Here is a 24,168-nt window from a genome sequence, read left to right on the forward strand (position 1 = left end):
GATTTCAAATCATTTATAGCATGTGTGGCAGCACGACACAACACGTTTATTCGTGTGCTATGCTCGTAGGCTGTGCTGTGCCTAGCTTTTGACTAGTAAAACACAATACCGTACAACACATTTAAATCATCGCCACGACATAACACATGGCACGTGAAACACGTGATTTCGTGTGCCAGGCCGTGTCGTGCCGACACTAGCTTCGAGGACGATGGCCCTCCCAAGCCCTTAACATAGGTCCGCCCCAAATTGTGGGCCGTTCTCTAGTCAATCCCCCTCTGAGAAACAATAGGCAAATAAACCAAGTGTCACATTCACACCACGTAAACAGAAAACTCGCACCACGTGGAGACACATACTTAATATACGTGGAAGCTAAATTATCCTCTAACTCAAACCGAAAGACGTTTTATTACAGGGAACCTTTTATTTTCTCAAATCAAATAATTCCACCCGAAACGAAAACAATAAAAAATGTATCGTTTTGCAGCGAAGAGAATTCTGGTTCAGAGTAAAACCCTAATCACAAATCCTAATAATAACAATAATCAGAGAAGAAATCTTCTTCATCTTCTTCGTTCCATTACTACTAATGCTCCTGATCCTAATTTCCCCCAAAAACCAATCACTAATCAGAAAATAATCCCTAATTCTCCCCCTGCTTCATCTGCTGAGAATCGATCAACATCGGAAAGATTGGGGCAAGATGTAACAAATGTAGCAGAAAAACTAGCTTCTGAAGCTGCAGAGACGTTGAAGAAAGTAGCTGAGGAAGGGGCTGGTGATAGAAGTCAAAATGAGAACAGGGGCAGAGAAAGAGAAGGAAGGCCAAGAGTTGAATATAAAGATGAACAAGCTCGTGTTCTTCAAGCTGCTCTTCCTCATGTGGTTCGTTTTCATTCCTTTTGATCTGGGTTTTGTTTATTTTGTTGATTTTCATGATGGATTTTGTTAATTTTGATAGTGTTTTGCATAGTTTTTGGTTTAAGCGTTTTCTCAAACACTTTATGACTTACAATGATTCTCATTCTCTGCTAAGAGTTTTCATCAGATGGTGATTTGATGAATTTTGATTTGGAATTTGGACAGCTTAGGTTGGGATGGAGTGAAGCTGCTCTTATTACAGGGGCTAAGGAAGCTGGGGTGTCTCCTTCTATTCTTGGATCTTTTCCAAGGAAAGAAGCAGCACTTGTCGAGGTATTTTTGATATTTGGACTTGCGATTTGTCAAGTAATAATCTGGGGATGGATAAATTTGAATCAGGGAATTGATTGGATCTTGTTTATAATGGTGTGCGAAGTATTTGGGAAGTCACTGTTAGACAATGTAGATGATATTCAGTTAAACATGGGTGTTGAGGAGTCCTCAATGAGGACTTGCCCTTGCTGTGTAGTTAATTCTTAAAATTATGTTTGCATTAGCGCTTTTATATGTTTACTTTTGAAATTGTTTATAATACTTGCCATTTCGTTGTCTTATATGTAGTTTTTCATGGATGATTGCCTGCATAAATTGATCGATAGAATCGAGTCAGGAGAGGCCTTGGATACCATGATACATAGTGATCGAGTTGCGAAACTCATCCAGATACGTCTAGAAATGCAGGCACCGTACATATCCAAGTGGTCTCAAGCACTTAGCATTCAGGTGGCGTATTCTAAACTTGTTCCTATCTAGTTGAGATTTGAAGGACTGGCTGACCTTTTTGTTAAGTTTGTAAGTATTATCTTAATTGTTGTTCTGTCAATTTACTGTGTTGTGTGTTTGTTTGCAGGCTCAACCACTGAATATCCCAACAAGTTTCAATCAGCGGGCAATGCTAATTGATGAAATCTTGCATGCTTCTGGTGATCAAACCACTGATATTGACTGGTATGTGAAGCGTACAGTTCTTGGAGGAATCTATTCAGCGGCTGAGGTTTACATGCTGACTGATAATTCACCAGGTTAGTTACTTCTTCATTTTGTAGTGCTCAGCATTTGTTTGCCCTTTGGTTCGCATGAAGCACTTAAGTGTTATCTGAATAGATTTGTTAGAGGGAGAGCAAAATGAGATTTGAGGGGTACAAAAATCGTAGCCGAATCATCAGTTCTAAATATTTGTGTGAGTCGGACTAAAATAGCCTTACCCACAAACTTCTGACGTACGCATAATCAATAGACATTTTAAGATAACTATTTTAAGATAACTTGGATATTATTGTTTCACCGCCATTACTGCCACCACTATGGTCGCCACCTCCTACAACGCCACCATTACCATTACCGCTGCAACCAAGAAAAGAAAAAAAAAAAAACTCAACTCTATTAGTGTGGTATTCTTCACAGATGCTCAGGTTAGAATGTGTTCCTTCTTTGTGCTAAAGAAAAATCTTTCTTTTTTCATTGCCAGCCTTAAACTAGGGGCTCTTGTAAGGTGAGAGAGGGAGCGATAGCCTATTAATGCTAGACTAGGCCTGGCTCTCGTAAGGTAGCTTCATCGTAGCCCTATTAATGCTAGACTAGGCCTAGCTCTTGTAAGATAGAAAGAGGGAGCTTTATAGCTGATAGAGAGAGGAAGACAAGCGTGTCCGAACTCCTTTGAGAAAGTATCCGGCCTCGAGAAGCCACATCCGTTCTTGCCACCCATCTTCCTTTATTCATGTGACCAATCCAGGTAAACTATATTGCAAAAAACTGTTCATAGAAAACAGAACATAAGCGCAGATATCCAAACACCACTTTACACCAAAAAAAAACAACCCTATGTTTCATAGATGGCAGCCGTAGATAGGAAATGGTGGATCTGGAAGCTTCTCATGGACCAAAAGGGGGAGGGCACATAGGCGGGATATTTTTTTGGTGGATGGATCCGGTAGATTTTTAGCATTTTCGCAAACACCATCAGTTTACAAGAATCAAAACTGTTCACCACCGTGAGAGTGGTTAGTCACAAAAGCACACATGCAACTAATGTAACTGACCCAATATATACAAAACGAAATACATTGACCGGGGCTAACCCGTGAGACGGACCCACCCTAGAGATATAAGGGGTGCTGTTTATCCTCTGTTGGGCCCACCGGTATTATATTTCGCAGAATATATCCAAGGATTGGTCACATGATTAAAGGAAGATGGGTGGCAAGAACGGATGTGGCTTCTCGAGGCTGGATACTTTCTCAAAGGAGTCCGGACACGCTTGTCTCCCTCTCTCCATCGGCTATAAAGCTCCCTCTTTCCATCTTACAAGAGCTAGGCCTAGTCTAGCATTAATAGGGCTACGATAAAGCTCCCTACCTTACGAGAGCCAGGCCTAGTCTAGCATTAATAAGCTATCGCTCCTTCTCTCACCTTACAAGAGCCCCTAGTTCACTAGAAAAACACATAAAAACTCTGTTAAACAGGTTGCCTGTCGTGCTCCTCGACCACCAAAGCCACACTTGCCTAATCCTCTTAACAATTAAAACCTCAGAAACATGCATTTAGTAGAGTAATTGATGTAACTGGTGTTTAATTGATTCTCCATCGTTTTTTAGTAGAGTGGATCCTTATAATTTACCATTTTTTGGTAAGGTCTTTGATTTTTTAAATGAAGCAGTGTTTCTGTGTAGATTTATGAATTGGAAAGAAAGATTTGATCTGGTGGGGTTGTTGTTGAAAAAATGTAATGTTGATGAATTACTGGAAATTGTAAGAACTTGTTTAAGTTTTCTGTTATTGGTGGTGGTGGTTTCGACCATGAAGTAGGTTATCATGGTGAAACAATATATTCTTTAAGTAGGTTAAAATGCCTTCTTTGTTAGCGTGCAAAAAGTTGTGTTATAAAGATTATTTTATCCCGACTCACACAAATATTAAGAATTAGTGAGTCGACAACGATATTTTGCGCTCCTCCGATCTTATTTTGCTCTCCCTCTAACGAAAAATCTCTGAATAAGCTAGATTGCTCATTTGATTGACATCAATATCTTCTCAACAAGAAAATCTTGCCTTTTTAGGAGACCATCTTAGCTACTCAAACCGAAACATGTTGAATAACATATGCATGTCAGTCGATACTAGATTAATTCAGTTTGCATTCTAGTAACCATTAGAGGATGCATAACTTAACATTCCTTAAGAACACTTGAAAGTTTTGAAATGGTGGATAGAAGGCTTAAGAGTTAAAACAGTCGTGAATTTTCAGTATTGATGTGTAATTTTAACTTTGGCCATGACAGATTTCCGCGACACATGGGCATTTGTAAGGCGCCGAGTGAAAGATGCATTTGATCTAGAGAAGACTGTTCAAGAGGTATGCTACCCTAAACCTTGCCGACTGTTTGGTTTAATCTGTTCTTCCGCACCATCATTGCAGTCGTTGTCTAGACTTTGTGGTTTGTGGTCGATTTGAGTGACCAACTTGAATACCCCTGTTTTGCAGGCCAAGTATTTGGCAGAAGCCGTTGGCGCTGGCATTGGAAACACAGTCCAGGGATTCATGAAGGGGATGTCTCAGGGAGGTCGATGAGCATAAATTATTATTACTGTGAATCCTATAATTTCTTTGTTATATTTACTCGGTTGCTTCTGTTAATGCTCTTGGTAATAACCACATCTGTTTCTAAAATAGGTCTCTTCGTTCACCTTTTCTAAAGTTGCTATGAACTGGTTCTTTGGGTCTATCTGTTCCCATTTATTAAAAGTTGCTGGCATCTCTAATGTAATTCATGGAAATGGGTGGTTCTTGCCACTTGCTAGGTATTTGCTGTTGGCTGGCAACAATCTATTTGTGCTTGTGATGAGACCTTGCAGGGATCAGAGTCACTCAATGTAACAGATCGAGGAACTTCATCGAACACATGAAAGGAGAGAAGGAAAACATAAATTTATTACAAAGGCACCCAAACAGTAGTTGATATCAAATGTCTTGATTTCCAACACAAGCCCAATTTACATCTTTCATGTTGCACCCAATAACCTCCCCTAAAGAGTCCCACCAAGTATTTTGCCTGAGAAACATTATGATCACTCATTGGTATAGCCTTATAACCCTTCAGTGCTGAAATTCCATCTTCCCAGCTCTTCTTTTCACTGCTCCCACAAGGAAATTGCTTCAAACTATCCAGAATTCGAAGTTCTATGACTTCCTCGATCATCTTCAATCCCGCTTTGTAACTCCTAAAGCTAGTAACTAATGATTCATAGAGTGCAGTATAATGATGAAAAGCCTCGCAAAAGAAATCTACAAAAGACATTGCTGGGGTCCTAGAAAAGTTCAAAAGTTCTTCTGTTAGAATAATCATCTTTGGGGAGAGTTTACGTAAGCCGTTTAAGAAACACTCAACTGATGCAAAGTTCCTGCAAGGTTTATGTAACTGATGAATCATACAGTTGCCAATTAACTTGTTACCCGCATGGATTCCTTCATAATCTTCTTCTTTTTCCAGCAAGATTTTGTTCGAACCTGAATGGCAAGTAGATTGAATCAGCGAACTCTTTCAACCTTCTGCCGGTTTGTTGAATGTAACACATCTTTTTTGGGTCACCAACAACAGCAGTTATTCTCAAAGAAGCTCCCTTCCTTGATGCTAAATCAATCATTAGCGGTGGCCATTGAATCCCTTCCATAACGTCGAAGTCAATCACATGAACTTCCTGGTCTTCTTGTGTTGTCTCGAGGATTGCTTGGTTTGCTGCAAAATGTGCAAACTTTAGGTAAGGTGTGAGCTCTTGCAGCATCTGAAAGGCAGACATTGAATCTGTTTGTTTCTGAATTTGTGGTACATGTAATAATTCTGGGGCATTATTAAAGCTCTTGTACTGCAGACCTTGAGTGAAAAAAAATACTAGTTTCATGAAGGAGTTCTCTCCATTTTGTCGATCAGTAAGGCGACTATTCAGACTCTCGATCACTGTGAAGGCCAACAGCCAGTCTTCGGCTTCAATAGCTTCAGCTGCTGTCAATAAAAGATCTGTTAAGCTGCTTTCTTCTTGAATGTTTTCCTTCAAATGACAAGTCTCCTCCACTATAACTGTATCCATGCACTCACTTACACCAGGATTCACCTCTGAACAGAATTTAATATCAACATCAACTTTCTCTAGATTCAAATGGCCCGTCGCAGTATCTTGGTCATGAGCATGAATATGATCGAAGTTCAAAAGAGAATCAACTTCAAACATACCATCCGGGTAGCTCAAGTTGTCGTTGTCATTAACGCGATCAAACTCCATTGCTAGTAAGGTTTTAATATCAATTGTTTCCATCTTCGGAAAACAGTCCTTTATGAATATTCAGCTGAGCACTACTTCAAGCTTCTATATGCAGCAATTGAGTATTGATAATGTTGACGTATGTGGAAACATAAAGTAATTCTAGGAATGTTTTCATTGGGATATTCCAACCAATAACATGGTTCACTTTCTGGACTATGATTGCCGGCCAAACAACCTTAATTGGAAGCTCCTTAAGTTTTGGAAATTAACATAAAGTAATCCGGAGTGGAAGGCCATTTATGATTGTGATTGCACACTTGATTATAAGTATACTACTTGTGTATTCAGCTGTTGGCAAGTGAGATCAGATCATCATTGTTTAATTTTGTAATGTTGTTGTGGTTAAGGAAACACCAAGAACATGGTCGTCATTAGGAGAATATTCATTGAATGTAACCAGAAAAGAAGTTTACCAGAAAAAAAAAACAAAAAAAAACCTACTACTAGTTGTTGAGGCTCCAATGGGATCACGATGTCTTAGTTTATTATAATGATGGATGCATAAGAATCTTTATTCATAGGATGCATATCATATGACAAGGATTGTTCAAGTTGGCTTATTTAATGATGAATTTTTTATTCACCAAGGTCTTGTCCGATATGCCGGTGTTGAACAAAGACTTCTCACAATCATGTGATTGCCGAGTTAACTTCAAAAAATGGAATATGTACATTATATGGCAACCTCTTCTCGGAAGCAAGGAGTTGGATCGGTATAAGATTTACGCTCGTCTTGGACTCTTGGATTTGGATTACGCTCTTAGAGTTGAGCTTTTTTTATTTTTTTCTTTCTTGGTAAGAATATGGTACCGACGAGTTTCGGATTGAAACAATGGTATATCACTTGATGACTTTTACCACTCTAATGCAGTAATATTGGCCTTAGAGCTGATCTTTTGGATTATTAATAAAACAATCATTACAGATATAATAAATTTTGCTTCTTCTATTTTTATTTTTTTTGTCAAAAATCAAAATAAATTGTCTAATGTTGAAGTAGAAATAGAACATGGAAGAACAGAAGGGGGATAACTCTTATTCAATAGAGACAAGTCACATTTTTTTTTTCTGAGAAACACATAAATTTCAATAAAAGAAAAGATCAAAACATCTTGTAAGAAATGAGGAGAGGAAAACCAAATGTCTTCTAAACTAAATCGCTTAGCTTGACGTGCAAGTCGATCGGCAATCTTATTCTTAGCACGCTTAAAATAAACTATCCTAGAGTTCACATAACTAGAAAAAGAAATCCGACATTCATCTAAAAGATCTTGACACCTCCAATCAATTTCACGCTTAAGAGACAAGTCACATGTTATATAGGTTTAGGCCTCTCTATATATATCCTATGAGGTAAACTCTGGTTACATCTATATGGGTCGCATATACATGGGCCCAAGGCCATACAACACTCCCTCTTGTGCGATCTAATATTAGTGCTTCATATGTAGTGCTTCACATATAGTGCTTGCTTCAGACGTAGTTCTCTCCTCGGTGACCACCGTATCTAAGTTTATTGCCTTGTTAAACCTCGCCAGGAAAACCCAAAGGGATAAAACCTGAACTAAGGAAAAATAGTACAATATTAAGATAACATAGAATAGAGTTGGACTCGCATATGTTGTCTCGTTAAAACCTCGACAAGGGAAAACCCAGTGGAATATAACCTTGACGAAAGGAAAAGAGTATAACGCAATAATCCAGAAGTATGCCTTTCCCGAATACATAACCAAAGTGTCTTTTCCATGTCTCAAGGTGATTGGTGAAAACCCAATAGTGATGTGTAACAATAATATCACTACTACTAATTGACTTGTGATGAAAACTGTATTGCTACTCCTTGATTTGTTGTGCTAATTCTGGAAGTGGTTTCGCTTGACAACCTATCATGTTTCATTTCTTTGAGTCCGATATTGTTCAGTAATATCAATGTGATCTGCAGGTCTTCAACTTCCGGCATGTACCTAGTGTATATGTTATTGTCTCATTAAATACCTTGTCGAGTAAAAAAAACACGTGGGAAAAAATTAATCTCGATCGAAGGAAAAAAAAGAGTACAACAAAGCTTACATTTCAAAGTAAATTATGCCGACATCATATCCTTGGATCCTCCCCTGATTCCATTCATAGAAGTTTCCAGACAGTTCCTTTACTCATGTATTTTCCGAAAGTGAATATAGTCAATGACTTAATAAATAAGCCAGTCATCCCCCCTACTGATTATTTTTGTGGGAGAAAAGATTATCGTACCTTCATAATCAACAAATTTTAGATTGCATTTTGTTTTGCAGTCCTCTTTATGTATGTGCAGGGATAAAACAAAATCATGTCAATTATTCCTTTAGATAGATGATTACATTTATTATACCGTTCCAAAGACACTGCGTCGGCACTAAGATATATCTACCTAATAAGTTCACTGAGGATCAAAAAATTTGGTCAAATGCTAAGTACGTACAACAATGCGTTTATTTTCTTAGACATAGGAATATCATCTCCTAACATATTTCTGTCATCTCCCTTTAGACGAAATGGCTATTTACATACATTTGAACCTTAACTTATCATGGGAGTTCTAGCAGGATGCATGTTCTTGTTAAATTGCCTGAAAAATTTGGACATATGCAAACTAGTGGAATAATATACCACAAGCTCGGTATCCGGTCGAGATTTCCCCAAATTTTTATCTCAAATTCTAATTTCAAGAAGCTTGTAAAATCTCTTATGTCCTTAAGAGTACGTTCCATGTCCATACCATCGACATAGATATCAACAATTCCAAATCAAGAACTTTCTTTATGAGTACGTAGAGAAAAATACCTTACTCGTTTATCCCTTGCCAATCAAATAGTTACTTAGACGGGTATACCAAATCCTCCTTATTTTTTCAATTCATAAGTGAGCGTTCTAACCTAATTGCATATACACTTCGTGGTTTAGAGTCATTTAATTTCGGAGGAAAAAGGCTATCAAACACTTTTGCAAATATGTTTATCTCTTAATCCTTACATAGATAGGTAATAAGCACATAAAAATAATTCATTTCAAGTCCTTTTGAAACTACCAATATTACTAAGTAGCAGAACGTTATAACATTTTTTACAAGATAGTAAACAATTCCAAGGATTTGTGAGATACATCGCTCCACAAGGCGAATATTTATACTTTAAGACTTCATTCTCACTGCGTTTTGTGACAAATAATCATGTATGTCCAATAGGGTTTATACTTGATTGTTAGCACTACCACACCAAATACTTGTATATTTGTTAAGAATCAATTTCTACCTGGATTGCGTAGGCCAAATATGCTCTTTATTGACATTAAACAATGGAAAACATGGTTCGATCTCATTGTTATCTATTTCCTTGAGCAACTGTATATAAAAATAATAATCATTAATAGACTCGCATGATCTTTCCATTGACTCGTGTGTGTTCTCATAATCCTTTAGAACTTCATTGTTCTCTGGAATTATTAAACTTCATAGCGTCCTCCAGTTTGATCTATGGAAATAATAAGAGACAATATAATGAGATGATTTCTAATTAATAATATAAATTATGTTGTGCCTTTTTCACCTACTTCTTTTCTGGATGAACTTTGATCGAATCTGGTGGTATCTCTATCTTCCTTTATGGAGCCCCGGCCTCAACTACACTTCCACCAATTGTAATTGAAACGCCTTAGTCTATGGTCACAAGCATATTGGCAGCTGGTACGTTTGATCTTGTCACTTTAGCAATCAATATCAGTGCACATTCTGAAAATCGATAAAAAAATTTCACTTCACAAGTACATTTAATAAGCACACAAATCAATTTAAGACAAATAGAGAACACACCACGATAATTCATGCCTCATCAAGTGACAACTCGCAATTATAGCGATGTGGAGTCATAGTGGCACATATATAGCATAACCAAAAATGCGTACAAACACAAATGTTAGGCTTGTAACCAATTAACAACTGATATACAAAAATGGTTGATTAACTGAAATTTATAAAACTAATAAGTGAATATGCGTGTAATATTGCATTTCCCCCAAGCATTCATAGGAAGGTTGTTACACATAACATATCCTTAGACACCATATGTAACCTTTGATGGTAGCCTCTGCCAGAACATGGGGTATAGGATTTTCTACACCGATCCTATTAAACATACAATATTCATCAATTTCTTTTGACAAGGTTGGTGAGCCCTCAAATTGTATTATATGTGTTAGGATTGGTTTAAAAACGCATGATTTCCTGTGAATAATATTTAATTCAACACTTCGAATTATCCACCAGAGCCATAATCACTTATATGATCCGAAATCTACATTAATATTTCCGCAAATGTCACCTTATTTCTTTTGAAAGAATGAGTTATTTACCATTTGCATATTAGGATGGTATCAATCCGGTTTACTAAAGAAAGACTTCGTAAATGAGTGACAAGCTGTATTACTTTAAAAGCATAATGGAACGGGATATGGCGTTTCTAGTACTTTAGAAAGCATTGATTGTGAAAGACGCCGTCATATTGCATTCTATCAGCCTGCTTTAAAATTCTCATTTTCTTGTTCACTCAAATAAAAGGATATCAGTGTGAGTTCTTTCAAAACAGAACATTATCTAGTAACCAAAGTGTCTTTATAGTTACTCCAAAATCTGAATAAGCCAGTACCCAACAATACATGGTTGGTGACAATATGAACTCAATTATCCAAGTATTACTAGTGATTTACAGTTTATTAGACTAATTGGCTCATTATTTTCTATAAAATGTGATTCATTTCACATTCATTTGAGGTAATTTCTAGATGCATTCCCATCCTCACAGTAAATTTTAATACAATAATCGTTTACACAAATTTCGTAGGAACTTAACAAAGTCTGATTACATCTTGGTTCATACATAGCTCGTGTAACTTTAATCTTTATACAAATTAGGCCACAAATATTGAGCATTCCTTCACTCAACTATTAGCTGTAATGATCCAATCATTACATGGTATTATATAAGGAAATAATTCAACAAGCAGTTTCATAAATTTCCTTAAGATGTTCGTGTAAAATATGGTGTGACCTTATTGTGTAACAAAAGAAAATTTATCTTATTTACTTAAGAGTGTTACAGTTCATGAAGATGATATATATTTTTCATCATAATGTAAGAATGATTCTTATAACTCAAGTATATTTCAAGTGCTTTAGAGTATGTCAATCTCATGAAATGATATACTTTTTATTCCATAGGTACAAACAATGAACTTAATTCTCCGCAAAAATAAATAAATAAAAATCTTTACTTTAGTTTTTAAAAAAATGTGTATGAAATTATCATACAATTAATAGTCCATGATCAAATCATACAAAATTCAGTTGAATAAAGATAATAAAACTTTCAAATTGGGTAGATGTATTAACTAGGAAAATTTCTTATTGCCGCTGAAGTTGAAAAGAGGTGGTATGGCCTTCTTTTAACATATAGTAAGTTTGTTGTCTTTAAACGCTCTATATATTTTGCATGTAGTTGGCTGCTACTATATGAAACATGCATTTCATTGCTTGTAACATATTCAGTAAATATTTAAACCAAGTTTCCAACTCTCATTTAAATGAGTCAAAAATTACGTCTTCGTCTCATGCTCAGTGGATACATTTACTTTCAACCGTTACTACTTGATCCAAAATTACATCTCTAGCCTTATTCTAGAAATGATTTATATTTTCTACCATAATTTATGTGTATTTTTACACATGTTTTAGGATAATAACATAGGTATGATTTAGCACGTCTAACCCTTTGTTCTTCAAGGTTCTTTTCTTATTTAGCTTTGCCATGGTTACCTTAATTAAGTTGAGAAATTTCTATATCCCAACAGGTATACATATTGTTGCTTAAGAGAATCTCACATGCCTCCCAACCATTAACATTTTTTTGAATATCTTACTAAAAACCGTGAATCTCTTGTTATCATACTTCATCATTTACTGGTACTTTAGTCTAAATGGATGAAGTTGAAAAGATCAAAAATGGAAAGATTTTTCTGACTCATGTCACCTTTTGTAAATTTCTTTCTACAAAAGCTAAGATGCTAATTTGCAACATTTCTTTGGTGAAGTTATTGACTCTTTTATAATCTGATAAGTTGAATCCTTTCCCCTGAACATTCAAACTTGGGGAAAAATATCATGAATGTTTCAAATAATTTCATACAGAGCATACGTAATCTGAAAAGTTAATATGCGGCCTTAGAAATGTAGAAACCATGCCTTCATATTTTGAACAATGCATCGTCATTGGCTGAAGGTTTCTATGATTTAAGTATATCTTTTGTAGACACATATGACTTTTGTATCAGAAATTCTATAATGACGCTCAAGTACTTGTGAATGCAAAAGTTCAAATCTATGTTGCACGAACACGGAACACGGTTACAGGGACACGTCAAATCTCAGGAAAATTGGTTACGGGGACACGTTATATGTATTACTCACACCATTAAAATGAAATTTTACAACAATCTAATCAACAAATAATTATTTTTAAAATAAAAATAATTGATTACTAATTAAATAAAATTAATAATAATGTAATAATTAATGATAACAAATTTCATAAATAATGCTTGGATTTAACTAAAATGAAAATAAATTAACGTCACATTAGTTTATTTTGATTTTTCAAACAACAATGAATCATTTTTGACGTGTCCGAGAGTGTCCAATTGGTGTACGCAAAGTGTCCAATGTTAGATTTTAACATGACACGTGATGTGGCGTGTCTATCACGTGTGGGGAAGTGTCATGTCCGTTCGTGTGTCCGACACGGTTACGGAATATTTCTTGGCGTGTATATGTCCGTACAATATAGGGCCAAGTTCAAATCGAGTTGGTTAGTCAAAACTTTGTTAACTATTTGGTCAAGGCCCATTCCATTGGGTTGATAGCACATATATGAAGTACTCAGGCCCATTGATAGTAAACTTGAAACTATTAACATATAAACCAAATACATTGTTAATCCTAAAATTGGAAATTTCATCACCCAATTGTAGTGATCAACGAAATTTGTTCCCAAATCCGATGATGATAAAAATATCACAGAGGATTCATCAATAGGTTGCGTCAAACATAATAAAATTTCAAGGTAATCCAAAGGCTAGATAAAAAATATTCATGAAGTCGTTTCTGTGGACACAACTGGAAATATCACGTATTTTGGAGTACTTCCCATGGTTGGATCTTTATGAAATTTTTACATTATGCCAATAAGGACAATATAAAAAACATACCAAAAATAAAACAATAACCCAACGATTAAAATTCTTAAATTTTAGGTTTTTTGACGCTATTATAAATTAGGTTTTTTCTGAACTTAAACAGTTTCATTTGATTGAATTTTTGAAAAAGTATTCGAAACCCAGTTTACAAATATATGCATGTTTTTTTCAACTTTTCAAATATATGGCTATCTACACTTTTATATCCATCTTGGTTAAGTCCCATTATATTTTTACTTATATACCCTTTATTCATTTCCACTGACCTTCTTCATCATTTTTAAGGTTCGTTGATCTAGGTTCAGATTCGTTTCATCATTTATAAGTTTGTTACATCATTCCTCAAAAGGATTCAGCATCCAGAAGTTCAGGGTGTATGGTTCAGGATTTAGGTTTTTTCATTCAGGGTTCATCATTCTCAATTTCAGGGTTCAGGGTACCCAAGTTTTAGGGTTCATGGTTTTTAGTTGGTGGGAAATCAACCTCGCACAAACGAGATGGGGTTCATGGGTAAATAAGACTTTTTAATAGGTGAGACTACTGCCACCTTGCACTTAACTGGATGAAATCTGTTTTTTTTTTTCAAAAAAATAGTGGGACCAAGTCAAAATACGCCTATATTCGAAAAGTTCAAAAAAATAGGCAAACATATTAAAATTTTATGGAAGTCTAATGGTGAAATCTCCATGTTTGACAATCATACATTCGTGGAACCCTAGTAATTACTATGAAAAAAAAAATTCTTTTGTTAAAAATGAATACCTGGTAACGCATGGATAAAAAAAAACATGCTAATCTTCAAGAAGTAATCAAATGCCGATGTAGAATGATGAAAGAAAATTACAAAGTTGATAAAGTCGTGCTGATAACGTGTTGAATTAGAAATAGAATATGGAAGAACATAAGAAGGTTAACTCTTATTCAATAGACATAACTCACATGTTATATAGACTTAAACCTTTATCTATAGGCAATGAGGTAAACCCTGGTTATATTTATATGGGCCTCACATACATGGGCCCAAGGCCCTAAAACACGTAATAAGTAACCATACAATTTTTTCAGTTGTGGATGACACTGAAGTACAATAGAAAAGTTACGGGGTGTTGATTCCAATAACCAGGGTTTGAAATTCGTCAACACCAAATTTTTTATCAATCAAAATAAATAAACCAAATAAAAAATGAATCCACCCATTTGGTATTCAAAGAATCATTTTCGAAAAAAATTTTATTAGCAAACATAATACCAATAATGTTTTCAACAAATCATGTATTTCAGATTTCAATATATGAGTTCACGACACCAATAATACTTAAAATTAGTCTTTTCAATGATTCATCCATTTTAATTTCAACACGTAACTTTACGGAACGATAACCTTGGTTTGTACTCCCACCTCTCGTTGTCTGGCACAAACAACCACCATTAATGATCAGGAACATATGGATCATTACCCATTAAACTCTCAGGAATCATTACCCGTCGTTTGCATGGAACTAAGTTCCCTCGAAAAGAAAAACATGAACTCGTTTGCTTTTGTAAATCATTTTTACAACAATGTACTATCAAATCACATGATAAAAAAGTGATGATATATTTCACTTAAACATATATGCAAACAAGAATAAGTTTTACAAACTACGAACATTTTACATTAATTGATTAAAGGTGATAACTTTGTCAGGTCTACCTCAAATTTTAGTGATTCCTGACATCATTATATATGACATATCCAAATTTTACGGCCAACTAAAGGTTTAAACAAAATATATTATTTTTAGAAAGTCAAAATATTATTAGTAAATTCTTATGAATCTTAAATTGAGTAAATTCAAAGCACAATGAAGGATATCATTCATATCTCTAATTTTTCTTAAGATCACAGGTCAGGCTAATACTATCAATGTTATCTAAATCAATTAAAAACGTAATAAAAAGAAACTGTCCAGCAATTTCATAAATCATCATCTATATTAACACAAAAATTCAATGGTGAATTTACAATTCATTATTCTAAAATTTAAACCAGTGGTACTCCATCATATTATTTATTTATTAGTAGGATAAGCCTGATCATGAATCAAAGATATGTAATTATACGAATAATTACTGAAACATAAATATACAAAATCATATGGAATAAACACCTAAAATAAACACGATACATAAAGGGTCTAGCATTTTACCTCAATTTCATTGATCCCTCGTATGATTTTAGACAATAAGTTTTTCTATCAAGAACTTTAGCTTCGTCTCCTTCTTCTCACTCTTGGTTTTCTAGCTTCTCTAAAACATTTCCTCCCATTTTTATTGTGAGATCTAGATTAATGCTACTATTTTTTTTAAGCATGTATATAATATAAAAGGAACTAAATTATTGTTATACATGGGAATGTGACTCTCATAGAGTCACTTAAGAGAATCTGGTTAAGAAAAGACGGGTTTTCCTGGTCACATATTGTAGTTGAGTAGTTTCCCGCTTGCATCTGCTGCATAGTTTGCTGGACTGTCTGTTGCTTGGTTTCCTTCTCTATAATTGTGTTGAATGTATAACACAAAAAGGAATTAGTCTCATTTTTTGTTTAATTTTCGCTATCATTTTTGAAATATATAAAGGAGCTTCCGTTGGGATTTTAAAAAGCGCATGAAATTCTTCGAGTCCGCTTCAAATAAAACTTTAGTCAATTATCTATCCTTCAGTGTCTTGGTTGCTATCACAATTTCCCATGTCTTTGCCGTTAGTGCAATAGTTAATCCTCGAGTTTGTGCAATAGCCATCACAGTTTGAACATTTGAATCCCTGCTCCAGCTATACGTGGGTGGGCCTTAGTTGTTCCATCAGTTTATTTTAATCTAATCTGGTGCTAGAGTGGACCAACCTACTTGAATGGTTGTTATTATCCTGGTGATATTTGTTGCAATCTTGAGAGTGGTTCCCCAGTGAGTACTGGTGGGGATTTTTTTTCCATTCAAATTATTGTTGTGCTAGCGAATCTCGCCAGAGTATCTTCATGAGTAAATTTCTTTTGTTGAAACACAAATTCATTTCTGGTCATCCAGAGTGACCAAAGTAGAAAACAGAAAGATGTGATAAAAGAGATATGGCCAGGTGCTTGCAGTAGTTGGGATATGATTGTTTGAGGATTTAACATAACTGGTTAGATGTTACCTTGGGGTTGGATTATTAATCTACGGTTGGAAAATCTGGCCCAAGCAGCCATTGCCATCGGACAACAAATAAGCATGTGTTCAGCTATGTCTGGCTCGGAGTTGCATCTAGAGCATAGATTGGAATTGGTGAGGTTGATGTGATGTCACATAAAAAAGTTTGAAAATCCTTTACTGATAGCTTTCCACAAGAAAAGTTGAATTTTGGGTGGACATTGTAGGGTCCACAGAAGTTTGGTTGTTGGGAGGGTGTTCAAGTGTGATTTTTTATCTTGTTGGATTAGACGATTGTACCCTGATACCGTGGCGTATTTTCCTGATTTTGAATACGACCAAATTATTTAATCTGGGGGGGTTTACAAGTGGAAGGTATATATTTATAATGTGTTATGATTGCATTAGGTGGAAGGTTGTTTAGATGATCATGTCTACAATTATAAATGGGAAAGAAAGGCAATTATATCAGCTACAATTTGGATAGGTTAGCACTGGATATGATCAAGGTTTTGAAAGTGGGGTATGCAATTAGATTGGATAGGTGTTCCTAAACCATTTCCTATGCGATGAAATATGTGTTGTTTTAAGGAAGGTATAAGAGACTCCATTTGTTTCCATTGCGGGATAGTGTAGAAGGTATTGGGATTATACCTTGGAATATTGGTTGATGTTGAAGGTATTTCTCGTTGTAGAGGCTGGTGCAGATGGAATTTGGATGGTCGTGAATGTCCCGGATTCTTTTCATTAATAAAGCTTCAATGTTAGTAGGCGACCATAATTATAATAGTCAATGTTTATTATATATAGAGACTAGACAATATGCGTCGCTGGGGATCTCGTCGGCAAATGCATAATTTCCGGTAGTGTGGGTGAATTTTTTAAACGGAGGAATCATGTCCCTAGAAAACATTTCCGGAGATCCGATCAATCTGTTTGCGCAAGTGGGTGGTTAAAAGTTGCGTCTTCATATGGTGATTGGATGTAGGTGTTAAAGAGGTTTTAATCAGAACTAGCCTTCATATATGTGTAAAGCATTTTTCCATCAATCCTTGAGATTTATTAGCCAGTTTTTGAAGTAGAGGTTCGAAGATATGACGAGAGGTTCTCCCGTGTTTCAATAAAACTCCTAAATATATATGTGGAATTGATGTGGTTTCCATGTCTAAGAATTGGTGTAGAGTGTCTATGTTATGTGGTAGCATCCTCAGATGGTGAATGATTGTTGATTTTGCTGATTGACTATTTGTGATTGACTATTTGTCCTGCGAAGAGCTGTGGGATTGAAATATCTTTTTTAGGTGATTGTTACTCTCCTGGGAAGCCTTGTATCAATGAGAAGATCATATGCATTTAATGCAACTAATGATAATAACACATTATTTATTATTTTATTTTAATTATTTGTCTTTTCATTTTTATCCTAGATTAATTTATTATTAATTATTTTTATTTCCACCCTAACTTGTAGCCTTTTTAGTTCAGATAACCTACCTATATTAAGGAAAAGATCAAAATTATCTAATTCGCGTAAAATCGGATCTCAAAAGACAAACAAAAATACTTGATATTTTAGAGAAGTCGTACTAAGTTTATTCAATGAGTGCTTCATTTGATATTAAGTATTAACTTTAAACCATGAATAAGATTCGTGTCTAGGACTGGGCCGGACATATATCTTCCTCCATAAAATCCTTGACAAAATAATCTCTCACGTTGAACGGAGATGAAACCCTCACTTCCTATTGGTCGAAATAGGCCTTTTCTAATGTAGAAGTTATGGTGAGGACACTTGGCATAACTCTATTGGTCGGAATATTAAAAATTGGTTACACTTTGTTTACATTAAGTATTTAACGTTCGTTAGTAACGGAGTTGACAAAGAAGTAGATGGAAAATACTTCCGTCAGAATTTTAACCTAATTAATTTTGTTACACCGTGTTTACACCAAATACTTAACTGTACGTCTAAGGTGGACAATACTGCCATTAAATATTACTAAATTTACTTCAGTAAATCCTAGAAATTAAACAACTAAGCGTATTTGGAATGAAAAGTATATTAGGAGTCAAACAACTAAATTTAGAATTTCCTACAAAATAGAATTCAATTTGGAAATCCATGACCTATCGTATTTGGACTCAATTAGGAATTTTATGGAAGACAAATTCAATTTGGTATTCCACGATCTATTATATTAGTACTTTTTTTCCAAATTTAATACATAAAAGAAAGAACAAAAAAAACCACATATTTCACACATATTTTCTACGAAAATAAAATAAAAAATTAATTATATTCGCACATATTTCTTTTTTTTCCCACTTGTTTAATGTACTCGCCGCGCCACACCAAATTAAAAATGCATTGTTACGGGACGGGGCGAAGCCCCCCGCCTAGGACTGCACAAACCCGACTCAACCCACCGACCCAACCCACACCCGCCTGAAATTACCCACACCCGACCCAACCCACCTAGGAGAGGGTCGACTATGGGTCACAACATCAAAACCCATAGTGTTGTGGGTCGACTATGGGTCAAAACTTCCCTCACCCGACCCAACCCACCCACCAACCTAAATATTTCTTAGTTAATATTAACCCTTAGATTACCTATCCTAGATGAATCACAGTCGTTGAAGTAGTGATATATAATGCCTAAACCTAAATCGCTAACTTCACTTCAGTCTTTACTTCTTCAATCACTTCCTTGAATAATCTTTTATCTTTTGAGCTTCGAACAATTGAACTATTTTCTTGTAATTTGTATGCACTTTGCAACTTTGCACAAACTTCTTACTTCTCTGGATTATAATTATCATTTGTTTACACTTGACTTGGGGTCAGTTCTTTAATTGTCATCTGTAAGAGTCTTAAGTAAGTCTGTAACTTTTTTTTGATGCAATGTAATTGTAATGTGTATTTTATGGTGGGTAACCCACCACCCACCCGACCCAACCCATTGTAATGTAGGTCGGGTGAAAACCGACTCATTGTTATGTTGGGTTGGTTGTGGTGACAACTTCTGCTACCCACCATCAGTGGGTTGGGTGGTGGTGATGCCAAACCCGACCCAAACCGATCCATGTCCAGCCCTACCCCGTCCACACCAAATAAAATGAAAAAAGATGCCCAGTGCATAGCACGGGCACATATCTAGTAACTTAAATTGAAGGCTCCTCAAGTTTTGGAACGTGGGTTCCAAGTTAACTCAATACAAAGTGGAAGAAAGGAAGGACCATATATGATAATCAATGCACACTTGCCACTTGAAATATACTGCTTGTGTATCTAGGTGGTGGCCAGTAGAGGTAATATAGCTAAAACATCCAATATGCATGAAACAGTAAAATAAGACGTAATAAGCACATGATGAGAGTGAAAATATGGTATTATTGTGGTCTAAAAGATGATCATTAGAGCAACCACAGTGGGAGAGTATAACCAAATATTTGGTCAGAAAACGAGACACAACGGACAGACTATCGATTAAAATCCGGACCAAAAACCAAATCTCAGACTATATTTGGTCCAAGACCAAGATCAAAACCAAATATAGTCGAGCGAACGTATAGTTAACGCCCCATCACCAGTCGGGTGTATAGTTAACGCCCCACATTAGGCGTGCATAAAGTCCCCGCCCCACACCAGGCGTGCTTTATACCTCCGCCCATCTTTTTTAGTTTTTGTTTTGGGTGGGGCGGGGTTTATACCTCCGCCCCACTCTTTATTTTTGTTCACTTTATATGGGGCGGACTTTATACCTCCGCCCCATTATTATTATTATTATTATTATTTTTTTTTTTTTATTTTTTTTTGTTTTTTGGAATCTTATCGGGGCGAACGTATAGTTTACGCCACACACCAGGCGAACATATAGTGCACGCTCGACCAAATTTAGTATTCTACCTATAACGTGACACACCAGACTAAACTCAAATTTGGTCGTTTTTTTTTTTGTCTTTGATCTTTGGTTATACCCGCACCACTGCAGTTGCTTTTAGGAGGATATTCATCCAATCTATATTATAAGGGACAGTGGTGTTTTCCCATATGGACGATTATCTACAGTTCATACACATAAAGGACGGTCCAGATTTAGCTTGGGACACATTTTAAGAGATTTATATTTTGAATACATAAAAGACGGTCCAGATTTAGTTAGGGACACAACTACCCATCCAGCGCTAACCCTTCTGTTTCCAATGGGGTCAATTATTTCTCATTTATTGGAATTTTTTTTTATTGAAATGAATACACTCGATTCGTTCTCCTGTTCCTCTCTCCTTTTCCCCGGACGATGAACAAACCTCTCATAAGTCGTAACATCGCCTTCCCGTTGGTTATGGCATATAAGTTTTTGTTAGAGATTCGTGTTGCTTCTTAGTTCGATTTTTTATGTTTCAAATTTCTGTAGATTATAGAGTTTGTATGCTTTCAGTGATAATATGTTCTTTTTTTTTTATAAAGCAAGTTTAGAATATGTTTTGAGTAATAATGGGATCTTTATTGTTGCAGATATTTTTTAGGAGACATCACCAATTTTATACCCCTTAAAAAATGAGTAAAATGAGCAATCTTCGACTGCGACTATTTGTTTTATATTTTAAGGATTGAATTTTGGGCTCATAACTTTGGAGAAGGTATGTACAGAAAAATTTGCAGATATTCCAATGTTAATCAATTCATTTTATTTCGTTTTTGGTCGGAAATCAATTCATTTTTTATTTCTTAGACTTTACAAGGTATAAAGTTTCTTCATTCCTATTAAAGCTTCTTAAGTTTGGTGTGTAGTGTTGTTCACAGGAACTAATTTATCATAAACATGCATGTTATGTCTATATAAAAAAAAAGTAATTATCATGTGAATTCTTCTGATAGCCCTACAAGATAGTTTATTAGGTGATTATTTAGTTAACATCAAATACTAACTGGATAAAGATAATCCTTGTTAAGCCATTAACCTCGGTTTGTTTCTAGTTCCCAAATTTCATATTACTATAAACCAAGGTGTCAGTTGACAAGATAACAAGATTGGATCTGAGAAAGAACGTGGTACAATGAGTGATAATATGTTCTTTTTTTTGTAAAGCAAGTTTAGAATATGTTTTCAGTAATAATGGGATCTTTATTTCTGTAGATATTTTTTTAGGAGAAATCACTAATTTTATACCCCTTAAAAATGAGTAAATGAGAAATCTTCGACTGCGGCTATTTGTTTTGTATTTTAAGATGGAATTTTGGGCTCATAACTTTGGAGAAGGTATGTACAGAAAAATTTGCAGACATTCCAATGTTAATCAATTCATTTTATTTTGTTTTTGGTCGGAAATCAATTCATTTTTTATTTCTTAGACTTTACCTATAAAGTTTCTTCATTCTTATTAAAGCTTCTTAAGTTTGGTGTGTAGTGTTGTTCACAGAAACTAATTGATCATAAACATGCATGTTATGTCTATATAAAAAAAAAGTAATTATCATGTGAATTCTTCTGATAGCCCTACAAGATAGTTTATAAGGTGATTATTTAGTTAACATCAAATACTAACTGGATAAGAATAATCCCTGTTAAGCCATTAACCTCGGTTTGTTTCTAGCTCCCAAATTTCATATTACTATAAACCAAGGTGTCAGTTGACAAGATAGCAAGATTGGATCCGAGAAAGGACGTGGTACAATGAGTGATAATATGTCCTTTTTTTTTTTGTAAAGCAAGTTTAGAATATGTTTTGAGTAATAATGGGATCTTTATTGCTGTAGATATTTTTTTAGGAGAAATCACCAATTTTATACCCCTTAAAAAATGAGTAAAATGAGCAATCTTCGACTGCGGTATTTGTTTTGTATTTTAAGATTGAATTTTGGGCTCATAACTTTGGAGAAGGTATGTACAGAAAAATTTGCGGATATTCCAATGTTAATCAATTCATTTTATTTTGTTTCTGGTCGGAAATCAGTTCATTTTTTATTTCTTAGACTTTAAAAGGTATAAAGTTTCTTCATTCCAATTAAATCTTCATAAGTTTGGTGTGTAGTGTTGTTCACAGGAACTAATTGATCATAAACATGCATGTTATGTCTATATAAAAAAATGTAATTATCATGTGAATTCTTTTGATAGCCCTACAAGATAGTTTATAAGGTGAATATTTAATTAACATCAAATACTAACCGGATAAGGATAATCCCTTTTAAGCCATTAACCTCGGTTTGTTTCTAGCTCCCAAATTTCATATAACTATAAACCAAGGTGTCAATTGACAAGATAGCAAGATTGGATCTGAGAAAGGACGTGGTACAATGAGTTTCGGGTATTGTGTCTCCTTATACCTTTTGATTTCTTTCTATTAATTTCAATCAAATTGGTCAATTTGTGTTTCTTTCTTTAATAAAATGTGTTGGTAGTTTGTGGATGTCACTCCTTCAAATGCATACAAACCGTTTGATCAAATTTTTAAGTGATATGTTTTTTTAGAGAATAATTTTTGTGGTCTTGGACGAGGAGTTTTTGAGTTGGATGAAAAACTATTGGAAATGGTTCCAACCTCTTGGTCTTTTGTGCTCAACATCGTCATTGGAATATAAGTGCCAGAAATGTTGACATATGAATGTACATGATAAAGGAAAATCAAAAATGGTGAACATAAATTAAATATTATCTTCTGCATTTTCTATTGTATTGTTCTCTTCTTAGAGACAATCTTTTTTTCCGAACAAATTGGTTATTTTACATTTTATTTTTGAAAAACAATATACTTTTGTTTATGTGTTGTGTTCTATCTATAATAATTGTTTCTTATTTTATTGTGATCATTAGCAGCGGCAGAGGAGTTGGTGGTACGCCTCTGTATCTCCATTTCCATGTCATTTATACCATGGTCAATGCAAAGGGGTAGCAACGTTCGTCGGCACATGTTATGGATATCATAAATCGTAACCAAGTTGTTATAGCTATGGCAGCTGAGGTATACAATCGTATGGTGATTCTGATTGATTTAAGTTATTATAGTTCCCATGATAGTATGTTTACAATGTGGTGAATGTTTTTGGAGGTTTTTATTGGTTCATTTTATCTTTCTGAATCCATGATATGCCATTTTTTGGTAACCATCATCTATTCTGCCGTAGTATCCTCTATGTAGCACTTTAATTATACATGGTTTTAACAGAGGACTAAATACTTCAAATAGATTACATATTATATTACTGGAAGACAAATTTAACTGTGTTACGAACATGGTTGCACTTGCTTTGCCTCCATTTTTTTTTAAATAAAACTTTCCAGGTCTATATGGGTTTTATCCGTTTTATAATTCGCTGGGAAAAAGTAATTTGTACTAGCTTTTAGTCCGCTTTAATTTCGGGCTGCAGAGTTTGTCATTATACATTCTTTGCTTTGATATGCTAAACCTAGACTTGGTAGAGTTGTATAAAATGGTAAGAGTATAAAACATACAACTTTTGAAAGCTAAGTACTGCAAGAT

At 34.9% G+C, this 24,168-nt stretch overlaps 2 protein-coding genes across 2 annotated transcripts; one reads left to right on the plus strand and one right to left on the minus strand.

The window, feature by feature from the left end:
* Nucleotides 1-429: 429 nt before the first annotated feature.
* LOC113335776 (ubiquinone biosynthesis protein COQ9-B, mitochondrial) lies at nt 430-4,714 on the plus strand. The gene is made up of 6 exons (XM_026581815.1): nt 430-888; nt 1,090-1,197; nt 1,486-1,647; nt 1,775-1,946; nt 4,203-4,276; nt 4,406-4,714. The coding sequence occupies exons 1-6, from the start codon at nt 475-477 to the stop codon at nt 4,490-4,492; spliced, it is 1,017 nt and encodes a 338-aa protein (XP_026437600.1). The 5' UTR covers nt 430-474; the 3' UTR covers nt 4,493-4,714.
* A 4-nt stretch (nt 4,715-4,718) lies between these two features.
* On the minus strand, nt 4,719-6,198 carry LOC113335730 (nodulation-signaling pathway 2 protein-like). The gene is made up of 3 exons (XM_026581744.1): nt 5,429-6,198; nt 4,919-5,322; nt 4,719-4,810 (listed from the first exon to the last, which is right to left on the minus strand). Exons 1-3 carry the CDS (start codon nt 6,196-6,198, stop codon nt 4,719-4,721), a joined length of 1,266 nt encoding a protein of 421 aa, XP_026437529.1.
* Nucleotides 6,199-24,168: the final 17,970 nt, after the last annotated feature.

The sequence above is a fragment of the Papaver somniferum genome, unplaced genomic scaffold, assembly GCF_003573695.1.
Source record: "Papaver somniferum cultivar HN1 unplaced genomic scaffold, ASM357369v1 unplaced-scaffold_15, whole genome shotgun sequence".
In the NCBI taxonomy this organism is placed as follows: domain Eukaryota; kingdom Viridiplantae; phylum Streptophyta; class Magnoliopsida; order Ranunculales; family Papaveraceae; genus Papaver; species Papaver somniferum.